This window comes from Oratosquilla oratoria, chromosome 27 (assembly GCF_046742065.1).
Source record: "Oratosquilla oratoria isolate Oo_2021 chromosome 27, ASM4674206v1, whole genome shotgun sequence".
In the NCBI taxonomy this organism is placed as follows: Eukaryota; Metazoa; Arthropoda; class Malacostraca; order Stomatopoda; family Squillidae; genus Oratosquilla; species Oratosquilla oratoria.
In genome coordinates, this window is record NC_134803.1 from 52,427,961 (window position 1) to 52,440,460 (window position 12,500).

A 12,500-nucleotide genomic window follows, 5' to 3' on the forward strand; every position below is an offset into this window, starting at 1 on the left:
TACCTAAAGAGACTGTCCTGTGTATTATTCCCACAGCCCCGTCCGTGACCGGCAGGTTGCTGGAGGTCCTACGCGATTTGGGGCACGTCCGGAGGACCCACCTGGCCCTTCTCCTCACCCCTTCCTCCCTCGAGTTCTCCCTCTCCTGTGTTTCAGACGTGCACGCAGCGATCAATCTCCTGACGGGGCGGTGCAAGGTAAGGGGGAGGAGGAGTATGAAGAAGAGGATGAAGAGGAGGAGGAAAAGGATGAAGAGGAGGAGGAGGAGGAGGAGTATGAAGAAGAGGATGAAGAGGAGGAGGAGGATGAAAAGGAGGATAAAGAAAAGGAGGAGGAGGAAAAGGAAAAAGGAGGATAATGATGAAAAGACGGAGAAGGAAAATGATAAAGGAAGAGGATGAAAAAGAGGAGAAGGAAAAGGAGGATGATGAAGAGGAGAAGAAAGAGGAGAAGGAAAAGGAGGATGATGAAGGGGGGAGCACCCACTCCCAGTCACAGGCGGCTGCACGCTAAGCTCCCCCGCTGTGCGCGAATCAAACCGACCAGAAACAGAATTCTTTCCCTTCGGATCTCTTCCCCGGTTTTGGATCCTCAACTCGGGAACCACTGCACTAACCTAACCTAACCTGACCTAACCTTAATCTATCTTGATCTTATCTAACCTAATCTCCTGTAATCTAACCTGAACTAAACTAACATACTCTAAACTAATCTTAACCTAAGCTAATCTTATCTAAACTAAACTAATCTTAACCTAACCTAAATGAACCCAACCTAACTTAAGGTAATCTGGTTTAACCTAACTCAACCCAGCCTATCCTATCCTAACCTAGCTTTCTGTTGAAAATTATCATGGTGCGTGTGGGCAACCCCCGCAGCTTCTCAAAACAATGTGACGTCACGCGGAGTGCAGGTCGAGGAGGGGATCCGAAATATTATCATTATCATTATTATTATTATTATTATTATCATCGTTATTGTTGTTAATTTGTTTATTTATGTATTCACCTATTTATCTGTATATATATTTTTTCTCATACTTCTACTTTGGTTAATCGATGTTTGAACGGCTGTTGGACAGACCTGCTTCTAGTAGACGTCCCTCCCAGTCTAGTCTTCTTAGTGCAAAACCTCGGCTCTTTGGTAAATTAAGAGAACTGTGTCACCGTCGTCATTTACCGATTTCTTTCCCTCAATTATTTGGTAATGTTGGTTTGGGTTGTTGGACTGAGTTGGATTGAGTTGTTGGGTTGTCTTAGCTTGGCTTGGGTTGGGTTTGATTGGTTGAGTTGTGTTATGCTGGGTTTGCTTGGGTTGGATTGGTTGAGTTGTGTTATGCTGGGTTTGCTTAGGTTGGGTTGGATTGGTTGAGTTGTGTTATGCTGGGTTTGCTTGGGTTGTGTTGGATTGGTTGTGTTATGCTAGGTTTGCTTGGGTTGGGTTAGATTGGATGAGTTGCGTTATGCTGGGTTTGCTTGGGTTGGGTTGGATTGGTTGTGTTATGCTGGGTTTGCTTGGGTTGGGTTGGATTGGTTGAGTTGTGTTATGCTGGGTTTGTTTGGGTTGGATTGGGATTGGTTGTGTTGTGTTGTGCTGAGTTTACTTCTGCCAGGATGATGGGGACTTGGGGCGGATCCGCGTTATGCAGACCTTGACTACAAACGCAAAGAATTGCACTCCATGTCAAGGGACGAGTTTCACCAGGCGTGTTCATCACCCTCACCTCTAGAGCTCCCCAGACCAGAAGGTCTCGCCAGTGGACTCGATCCACTTAAGTAGGTCCATGTGGAAGGTGGAAGTACTTGGCGTCGCATGACGCGAGTAGGAGAGCTTACCTGTGTTGTCCAACAAGATTTTGTCATATCAACTTGAAAATTTTTCCCTTCTCTATGATGCCATTGAATGTAGACTTCTTCTCAAACATTGTTGGGTGTACAGTATAGTTATTCTACTGTCTCTTTTTTATAATGATAAATATTCGAGCAACTCAATGAATTTCTTATAGCCATTCTTTGCTTTTTTAAGATCAGTACAGTATATTGGCAATTTAGTGACAACGCGTGCTCTGTCAAGACCTCATATCTAATATATCTGTTACAAAATGTATACTTGCTGGTCGAACGGGTTAGAGCGCCGCTACTAGCGGCGGAGGTCGAGGTGCCGGTAGTTCAATCCCTACCGCCATCGAGTTGGACCAAGGGCTTGGTTAATTAAATTCCACGTTACAAGTCCTCTGTAAGGGGCACTGTTCTATCCACCAGATAGGGGAGTTCGCGACGTTAAACTGAGTAATCATCATATTGCAGATATCAACATCAACAGATTAACGCGCAACGAGTATACCACAAGAATCAGGTAGAGCATTTCACAAAAGAACAAAGACTTCCAAGTAATCGTGATCAACCGCTGTCAATTTTATAGTTGCATTAGATATCTTGGGGAACGCGGTGGGTACATGTACGCAGGTACCAAGTACCTGGTTTGATTCCAGCTGGTGTCCAGGAAGGCAGCCAGACGTTGTGGCAACGAGTAGACGGAGTCGTATGTGGTCAATGATCTAAGTGGCCAACAGAGGAGGAGAGGACTAAGGCACCGAATGAAAAAGAACTCGTGGAAGTCAAACAGGAAGCATGAATCTTAATGTGCCAGTGATCCACGTTGTCAGGTGACGGTCGATCCTTTTTATATAAAAAAGTAATGTGGGCAGCACGGGAAAGATGAGTTCGAGGTGCAAATAAAGGAAGACTCAGCAGAGTTGATTCTCCCTTTTTGGGTGACTCCACTCTTTCGGTCCGGCTTCAGCCAGGATTAAAATTTGTACAGGGATTTGCTTTGTCGAGACAGTGCTGAAATAAGCTTGAATGAGAATCCTACTGCAAAAAAGGTGAAGGGGGCTAGCGCATCAAAGGGCTTGCATGACAAGACGGACAGACCTGTTACCAAAGCTTCATAGCTTCATATCTGATCTAGAACGTTGAAGATCGTCGATAGTAATTTTCACACTACTACTGCATCCAATATATAACCCCTAAGTTAATAGGTATACACACGTTCATGTCACCACGTGTCGCTTCATGGTATCCATCGTTAAATCTACCTTGGGTGGACAGTTTCCTCGTAATGATACTTTACTTACCTTCGAAGACCCAAGATCCGTTTTCTTTGCGGTCTGTGACACAAAGGCCACCGCATCCAAACACGTCGAAGCTTTCGAACCCAAAGTCCCCGTAAGTAAGCAGAATGAGAACGAAGGAAAAAATTCAGTGAAGATCTCAATTAGGTCAGGATTTTCCATTACACTACTCCACTTTTTTTTTCCATGCTTACAGGGAAACAAGCCCGTATAGTATCCTCTATTACAAGGCGACAAGTGTTAGGATAAGGTGTTAGTAGATGAGGAGGTGACAAGTGTGTAGGGAGGTGCTGAGGAGAGAAAACTGATAAGGAACAAGGGAGACGGTGAAGGAAGAAGACTTACAAAAACGTGAGGAGGTGGCGAGACTCAGGAAGTACGGAGAAGTGTTGAAGTGAAGGGATGCAGTTGAAGGAAATGAAGGGTAATGGGAAAGACTTCTTAGGGTGGGGGTAGTGAGTGAAGGAGACAGGCAGGAAGAAAGGGCGAGTGCATTGGGAGGGGATGTCCAAGAGTAGGGGCACAAAACGGGGCGACTTGGCGAGGGATGCCAGTGTTGTCTAGAACTAAAATTACTTCTCAATGAGTGTTGGCAGGTTTAACCGGTTGTATACTCTCTCACTAGTGTTGCCAACCCACCTGTCATAAAAATATCGGAAGTAGCGTGACAGAAGAAACGTCTTTTGGCCATCTAGGTAACCTTGATCGATGTCAGGCGGAGCGAGGAGTACACCAGGGTCGAGGATGGCCCGATCACCTGACTTGTGGATTGATCAACTGGTGAAGATGACTACCACTGGTTTCTTTGATTCAGAGGTTACTGTGGCCGATTCGAGGCGTGTAATGATATCACTGAAATTACTTGGAAGGCAAAAGGGCATGGCGGGTAGGTGGGAGGATGATTTTTGGACGGTCGATCATAAGGAGGTAGTTTCGTTTTAGACTTGGTGTGGATAGTGTTTTTTTTTTTTTTTTTTTTTTTTTACGATATAAGATCCAAGGAAGCCCACTGGTCGAGCGGGTTAGGTCGTCGCTACTTAGGGCGAAGGTCAGGGATGGAGGCAGTTCAAGGTTACCTGGCGGTAGAGCGAATTTGTAGTAACACTACATTAATTTCCCTGCTTCTAAAAGCCCTCCGCAAGGAAGCACCGTCCAAGTCATCTCTGAGAAGGGAAATAGGTGAAGCTAAACCGAATAATTTATTTTTGATTATCAATTATTATTACTGTCATCATCACTATTGTATTTTATTATATTTTTTGCCGTTTATTTGTTTTCTGATACAAGAACTCATAACACCGGGAGAGGGAAAATTAGATATAACCTCAGGATTCATTATAACAATAAATGGACCACCATAATGCCTCTTCCCTTCAGTCTTTTTCAACATTACAATATCCCTTTGCCGTCAGATCATTGCTGTCTTTCTGCTGCCAGGATTGAGAGGTGTTATATTTAAAGCATAATTATCAAAGTTATTGACACTAGAAAAGATAATTCACCCTCGAGGTTTGAGTAACAAAACTTGTCCTGTCCTGGTGGGGTAGTACTCCTGCCAACCACCTCGCGGGCAATAATCTATCTTCGAACTCCTTCAGCGCCTGCGACGGCTGGATCTGTCCTACATGCGAGCAGTGGGCCCCACGTCCTTGATCAACCTCCTGCCCTCCCTCACCCATCTCGTCACCCTCAAGCTCAGCACCACCGAGACTGTTGACCAGGTAAGTCTTCTCACAATGCCTATCCTGTGAAGACCTCGATTAGGGGAGTACACTCAAGGGTACAAGTCCAGAGGAACAGGGGTAATCTCAGGGGCGACGTCCAAGAAATCGGTGACCCACCACATACAATACATCATGGACTTTCAATGAAGCAGTGTTGATTTCATGATGTCGGCGTACATTTACGACACAGTGAGTTACGATGACAGGTCATCGCGACATAAATCCTTTCGGTTCATAACGAAAAAAAGTCGTTTCAACCCAACAGTTGATGATAGTCAAAATTAATATTATTCTTTCTTGTTCAGGTACTCGAGTTGGTGGGACGGTCTTGTCCCGAACTCCGCGAACTGGATGTTTCCCAGTGCCCCATCACAGACGGAGGACTGTATCGCCTGTGCTACGACCAAACGACGGGCAAATCCTTGTGCCAACATCTCGTCAGCCTCAAGATCATCGGTTGCTTCATCACACCTCACTCCGTTGCCTTTGTCCTCCAGCACTGTCCCGAACTTGCACAGCTCGACTTCGATAGGATGTTCGAGGTGAGTATCTTATTGGAGAGTAGAGATGAAGAGGCTGAAGACCTAGAGGTTCTTGTGAGGGTAGAAGAAAAATCTAAACTGTAAAAGAAGTTTCACTCCAGCTGAGTAGTTACAGTTACAGGTATGTCGACTGTGGACAAGCCGGTCGCCAATTGGGGAAATGAAACCGTTAGATAAGAGAGTATGGGCCGATGTAATGTTGCCATATAGATGGTATTTCATAAATGGGCATCAAATCTGTTATATAAGGGAGGCAGATACATTGTACATGACACAGTAATATTACAAGATGTTACACTGGTACACAACACACTATGTTATCCACTTAGGGTGATGTATGAAGAGACAGAATGTCGCTCATTCATTTCAACACTGACATAACTCAAAAAATGCTGAAAATCCATGTGAACAAGTTGTATAGACACGGTAAAGGAAACAGTCCATGTTTCCTTTACCGTGTCTATAAAAAAATGCTACTTTTCAGGAGAAGCAAAATAAACTTTTAATTATGTAATACAGTCTCCCATGGAACTTTTAAACGAGGTATTTAGCAATGAATTTTTATTTCATGATTAAATGTAGTACATGACATCTCATGTTAAAAAATGCATTTATTATAAACATGCTTTGTGCCTATTTGAAAAATAAATTTGGAATTATGACGTTATTGCCTTGAACGACATCTAGCGGCCAGTTTTGCTACTAGAGTTATGGCGTTCTTACCACAAATACATATAGAAAATGGCAAATTCAGTGATATAAATAACTCAAAATCTTCAATTTTTGAGTTATGTCATTGTTGAAATGAATGAGCGATGTGTGCTAGTTTCATCTCTTGCCAATATCCATCACCCATCATTGTCTATTACTTGTGCTGTATATATTTGACATAAGCTACAACGCACGAGAAAGGTGTTTCGAGTTGTAATGATAAGACAATCTACGCTCACCATAGATCGTGCCACTGGTATTGTCAATTGGGATGTACGCGCACATCGTTCACGTGTTTTGCAGGTGTTTGAAGTGTTAGAGAGCAATGGGATAAGCTTAGACCTCCTAGATGGAACTTGCACCTTCCAGCTTACGACCCTGACGTCCACGGTACCCCGAGTGCGACCCACAAGTGTAGATATTGCCTGTGCGATCTGCCCTAAACTTAACGTGAGTTGAAAATCCTAGCCTAGGGGCGTTAACCAAGAGTAAAGCCATTCTACTCTAAGTGCATTCATCCACTCCCATTGTTTGACTTCATGATCATAAGCTTATGCTCTGTTACCGTCACTTTCACCTCGAACCATTTTCAAAGCTGTCGTTATCACTATTTACCTTATAATTGGCAAAAGCATTAAGCAGGCCCTGCGTGGATTATCTTTAGTGGGACAGCAGATTATTTTATTGAAAGGAAGTAGAGGTATTGTTAAATGCAGAGACAAAAAAAAAAAAAAAAGTTTCAATTTGTGAATTCGTCTGAGGTAGCAGGTACAGAGCGAGCCCTTCGCTTATCATATTCACAACAGTTATTCCTCTGTTCTCGTGCATGCCCGAGCATGCCTAAGATGTCTTTCCTTCATCTAATTCTGTTTATCAAGTTTGTCTCGTTGCCTCCAGTGACCCCGATTCCATGTCACATATTTGCTCGTATTGTTCAGCTTTTACAGCGAAGACACTTTTTTTCCCATTGGAGTCAGTTGTCGTTTTATTGGTTAAATTTGTCGTCTGGATCCTCTACTCTCCGCAGACCATCAGCATGGCCAACGCCATGATCAACAACGAAGTTTTATACAAATTTATGACCCTGGAGCACCTCACGAACCTGCAGTTGACGAACTGCGACGGGATGACGCTGGACTTCCTGGAGGGTGTCCTGCCCGTCCTCACTGTCAAGGGCGAGCAGCTAGTTTCTCTCATCCTGGCCAACTTTAGCTTCGTCGATATCGGTGGTAAGTGTGTAAAACCATTAGGCCCTGTTTACACTAGCGATCTGAACCGCGCGGAAACTGCGGCGGTACCGCATAGTCAAGGAGAAACTGCGCGTTTATGTGTAAACGCCTCCATTAACATACATTGTAATTGAACCACCGCGGTTCAAACCGCTAGTGTGAACAAGGGTTAAGGGTTGGCAACCTCTTACACATGTATGCTTTATGGCGTTGATTGTGCGGGCACTTCCGTCAAAGGGTATAATGGAAAAGTCTTTCAGGATACGAAGAGTACGTTGTATCACCATGTAAACAAATATCTTGCAATAACCTTGGCCTATGTATATATATTCTTGTTCCCTTCCGCCTTTTGTATGTCATTAATCTGCATATATACTTGTATAATTCACTCCTCGCGTTCTCCAAGTCTATTACCTTGAGATTATTTTGCATACTCCATTATTTTATCATTAAACATGGAGAGCTATTTGAGTGAGGTCATCTCTAGTCTGGGGTGTTCAGTCTGAACATACCCACTCTCTGAGTATAATTCTGTGACAGAAGAATGAAAGTTCCTTATGAACTATTCAAATAGGATAAGTAATTTTTGCACAGTTACGGGACACCCGAACACGTCTGGAGTTGTGATCATTGTTTTTCTTCTCGTGTGTGTACAGCAATTGGCGAGTGTTGTCCGCGTCTACAGAACCTGGCTCTTAGCGACGTGACCCTTTTTGACGAGCTCGTCTACCCTCGAGAGAACCTCTTCACAAGACTTCGAGTCCTTGAGGTGAGTAGCTCCTTACTTAGTGTGCTTATTGGATAATCGCTGGCCGGGCGGGTTAGGACGTCGCTACTTGTGGCGAGGGTCGAGGTGATGACGGTTCGAACTCTACCACCGGCGAGTTGATTCAAGGGCATGGTTTATGAATTCTAAGCTACAAATTCCTCTGTAAGGGGGACCGTCCTAGCCTCCTGATAGGGGGGAGTTTCGAGGAGTTAAACCGTATCACAAATCATATTAGTTTACTTATTAGAATCTAAAGGGTCTTCCTCAAAGCTGTGATTGTTCACCGCTTGTGTTCGGCTAGTAGAAGAGACGACTGGAAGACAATATCCATACCCGGGGAGAACGGACATTGTATCACTTGTACAAATGATTAGGGAGATACTCCCTATCATGTTCCATTTGTATTGCGATTGCGATGCACTTCTGTATATAGTACCATCTCATACATGGCATTTATATATATTTAACGATTCCGATAAATGATTAATGAATGTACTTTGTTCATTAAGTATTTGTTTCCCAAACCAACTGCAGGGCCAGAAAATAAGCTTGAATTATAATCATTGTAGGTATCGGAATCGTACTCGTATCGGAATCGAAAGTGTAGAGCAATATCGGGACTGGTATCGGAATCGATAAAGATTGTGGTGTCGTCACGTGACTATTGTACAATAATGTCTACTGTACTTGTGTATGGAAGGAACTATACCATCAAATATGTTATTGTTTGAAAGTTTGACAATTTAGACAAATGTACTTTTGGTGTCCCTAAACAGCATGTTCCCCCCCCCCCAAAAAAAAAAAATAAAGTACCAATCAAGTTTGATGTCACGTTATGCCAGCTCACACTACAAAATAATACATATATGTAGAGTTATGTATGTCAAATTAGATTGTCCTTGCATTGGGATTCCACAATTTTTAGATGGTATGTTGATCGACGAGATTCTTTTCTATGCCATGCATTTTGTGTATGCAGTTCCCATACTTCTCTGACATCATCCCGGGGGTTATCAAACTGGGTTGTTTTTCTTCCCACGTCCTGCTTCTAACTAGTTCTAACTTCTAACTAATTTGAATAACTAGAATATGACTTCAACAGTATGTCTAACATTCATATAGGTTTAAAGACTCATAATCCATCATTCAGTTTTGCTATATATGACGGAATGATGACTTGATATTTGGATATTTGAAAAACAGAATCATGTGACCGAAGTCGTTTTTACTCAAACGAACTCGACGCTCAGCGTTGGTGAAGCCCCTAGAGGAAGCTCATTGTGGTAACCTCTTTTGTTTTACCCACTGTCGCGTACTTTACCTGCGTCACTCCGTTTGATTCCCATTCCTCAGCTCTGGTCGGACGTAGGTGTGACGTCACTGACTCCAGTCGTGCTGCAGCAGCTGGTAGCCAACAGCAGTAACCTCCACAACATACTACTCCGGGGCGTGGCATGTGTCACCGACAAGCTGTTCTTTCAGCTGCTCGAGGTGAGACTTGGTCGATGTAAGAAGAGAAGTACAGTGTGCACTACGAGGATGATAGTACTGGAGCGTTTAGGCCAGGGGTGGGCAACCTTTATAAGCGTGGGTGCCGAAATCAGCCAAATACTTTATACAAAATATTCCTGCGTGCCAACGGAGTAGAATTAATTTTAGGCCTACATACGAGCATGGGTCCCCTCCCTTCACCTTCTCTAAGGGCCCCAATCCACCGGCCATCGCATATTTATTAGTTATTTTCTTGTTTTAGGTGAGTTCTGGGTTTCACGTGCCGGAAAAAGTAGTTCGTGTGCCAGCATGTTTGGCACACGTGCCAAAGGTTCCCCACCCCTGGTTAAGATGTTATTGTAAACATAGACTTTCATGACGAAGTGTATCATGCAGATGGTGCAACAGAAGACATGTGGATTTCAGTTGACAACGAGATCGAGAGTGCTATCTAATGTTGCATGCCCAGTGAAGGCTATGAGAAACTTGGTTTTGGATGAGTTGGAGGACATTTTTCTTTTTATATAATTATCTATCTGTATGAAGGGAGTATATGTCATTCTGCTTCGAGATCTTTCGAGTAGAAGGTCTAGAGAATGACACCAAAGATACAAGGTGGCATTGTCAGACTCAATGTAATTAGGGCAAGACGAACTATCGAGAAGATCACTTGCGAACTCGAATTCACCATCCCACTCACCACACAGTGGGAAGTGAGAAACCCCTGACAGGGCAAAGCCTTGTCAGGTGCAGCAAGCCGCTGTTTTTTTTTTTTTGTGTGTGTGTGTGTGTGTGTGTGTGTGTGTGTGTGTGTGTGTGTGTGTGTGTGTTTGTTTGTTTGTTTGTTTGTTTGTTTGTTTGTTAGGTCACCTCCCCGCCTGGCCAGGGTCGTCGAGAACCAACGCAGCAACCCCTCAGCTAGTCCTGGGAATCGAACTCACGACCACCTGGTCATGAGTTCGACATGGGATCCAGTGAGCCACCGCGCGGCCCCATACTATTGATGAATAGAATAAATGTATGTCTTCCTCGGTACGATCATTAGCCTACTGCCACAGCCACTGACGGTTGACGCACATCATCCTACCTTATGGCATCCTATTTGGGTAAACGCGTTGGTTGTAGTTTCGGTTAAAATGACCAACCTGCTTTGCAGATCGAAGCAAAACAGCCCTGTCGTTCAAAAACAAAGAGTAAGTGCTCTAGACCATAGGTTCCCAAACTTTACCATGCCAAGGACCCCCCAGATATTTAAGTCCCATCCGAGGACCCCCAGCCAATCAAAAGTTATTAATACCATACCAAGATACCCATTACATGATTATAATGCAGTAAATTTACTATTTGCATATTCCTACACAAAGAAAGTATAAAAATAAGCATTTGAAATATTTTCAAAAAAATTTATTGTTTGAAATTCAATACAAAGTAAAATTGGTAGAAACAGCCACAATAGATAGATAATTACAGTATGTACTGTCACCACAGATAACAAAAAACAAAACAAAATACCTTCATAAAAAAATGCAGAATTAAACACAAAAGCTATCAGACATATCTTGTTTAGTGGGATGGATGGGCTTGATGGCTCCTACACAGTTGATCAATGCGGGGCTTGATGTTAGTTAGTGCCAAACGCATGTCGTTGTCCACCTGTAGGCGTGCTCTGTGCTTGGTTTTGAGTATTGTCAATGTGGAAAATCCTTTTTCACATAAGTAGGTTGTGGCGAATGGCAAAATGTATTTCAGAGCCTTCTCAGCCAGAGCATGATATTCAGTTCTTGAGTAGATCCAGAACTCTGGCAATGGAAGGGCAGAGAACTTTATTTTCATACCCCCATCATTTGATATTTCAATGAGTTCCTCTTGCGACTTCATATCAAGATGTGCACTTACCCCGGCTGCGAAAGGGTTTCTAATCCAGTCCATGTGGGAATTTTCCAGTTCAGGGTAATACTCCCTGAAGTAGCCTTGCAGATAAGATAGATGGGACACAATGATGGCGGTGATGTCTTCACTTGATGTCATACATTCTTGGTGATAAAATGGGAACATTTCAGTGACTCCTTCCTGGCATTTGCTTTCCCACAATGAAAGCTTTTGCATGAATGCACGTACTTTGTCCTGCACATTCAAAATGCATAATTCAAGGCCTTGCATGCTCTTGTTTAGTACATTTAGATGTTGGAATATGTCTGATAGATATGCTAGCTTTAGCATCCATGACTTGTCCTCAAAATAGATGCAAAGCTCTGATTTATGTGTTGAGAGAAAAACAGCTAACTCTCTCCGCAGTGCAAATACACGATTCAAAACTGCCCCACGCGATAACCATCGCACTTCAGAGTGGTGCAGCAAGCCATGAAAATAAGCATCCATTTTGTGACAAAGGGCTTCAAAAAGTCTAGCTTTCATAGGATGTGCTTTTACATAATTCACTGTTTTCACAACAATCTGCAGAACCTGATATAGTTCATCATCAATGCGTTTTGCAACAAGTGCCTTGCGGTGGAGCATGCAGTGTGTGCTGACGACATTTGGGGCCCATTCTTTTATGAAAGCAATGACTCCACTACGTTTACCTGTCATAGCGGCGGCTCCATCAGTACACACACCTACACAGCGTAACCAGTCAATGGAATTCTGTTCCATGTATTCATCCAAAATCTGAAAAATATCCTTCCCAGTAGTTCTACCCATCATGGCTTTGCAGAATAGTATCTCCTCAACAAATTTTCCCTCGCTGATAAATCTGATATACACAAGCAGCTGTGCTTTGTTTGCGACATCTGTGCTCTCGTCCAATTGCAGTGCAAAGTACTCACTGTTTTTCACTTGCTCCAAAAGTTGTACAGTGACGTCCTCAGCCATATCATCTATTCTTCTGCTCACAGTATTGTT

At 43.3% G+C, this 12,500-nt stretch overlaps 1 protein-coding gene across 5 annotated transcripts in view; it reads left to right on the plus strand.

Annotated features, from left to right (window-relative positions):
- LOC143040068 (uncharacterized) overlaps positions 1-12,500 on the plus strand; it is a 54,518-nt gene that overhangs the window by 12,103 nt on the left and 29,915 nt on the right. For 4 of the 5 annotated variants that reach the window (XR_012967685.1, XM_076210717.1, XM_076210719.1 and 1 more), the window contains 7 exons: positions 37-197; positions 4,732-4,854; positions 5,163-5,399; positions 6,414-6,560; positions 7,138-7,339; positions 7,996-8,108; positions 9,462-9,599. Coding sequence is in view for 4 of the 5 variants with exons in the window: in XM_076210717.1 (XP_076066832.1) it covers positions 37-197; positions 4,732-4,854; positions 5,163-5,399; positions 6,414-6,560; positions 7,138-7,339; positions 7,996-8,108; positions 9,462-9,599 (1,121 nt within the window). In the remaining variant the exon portion in view is untranslated. The remainder of the gene's footprint in view (positions 1-36; positions 198-4,731; positions 4,855-5,162; positions 5,400-6,413; positions 6,561-7,137; positions 7,340-7,995; positions 8,109-9,461; positions 9,600-12,500) is intronic. The other variant, XM_076210718.1, reaches the window with a different exon arrangement.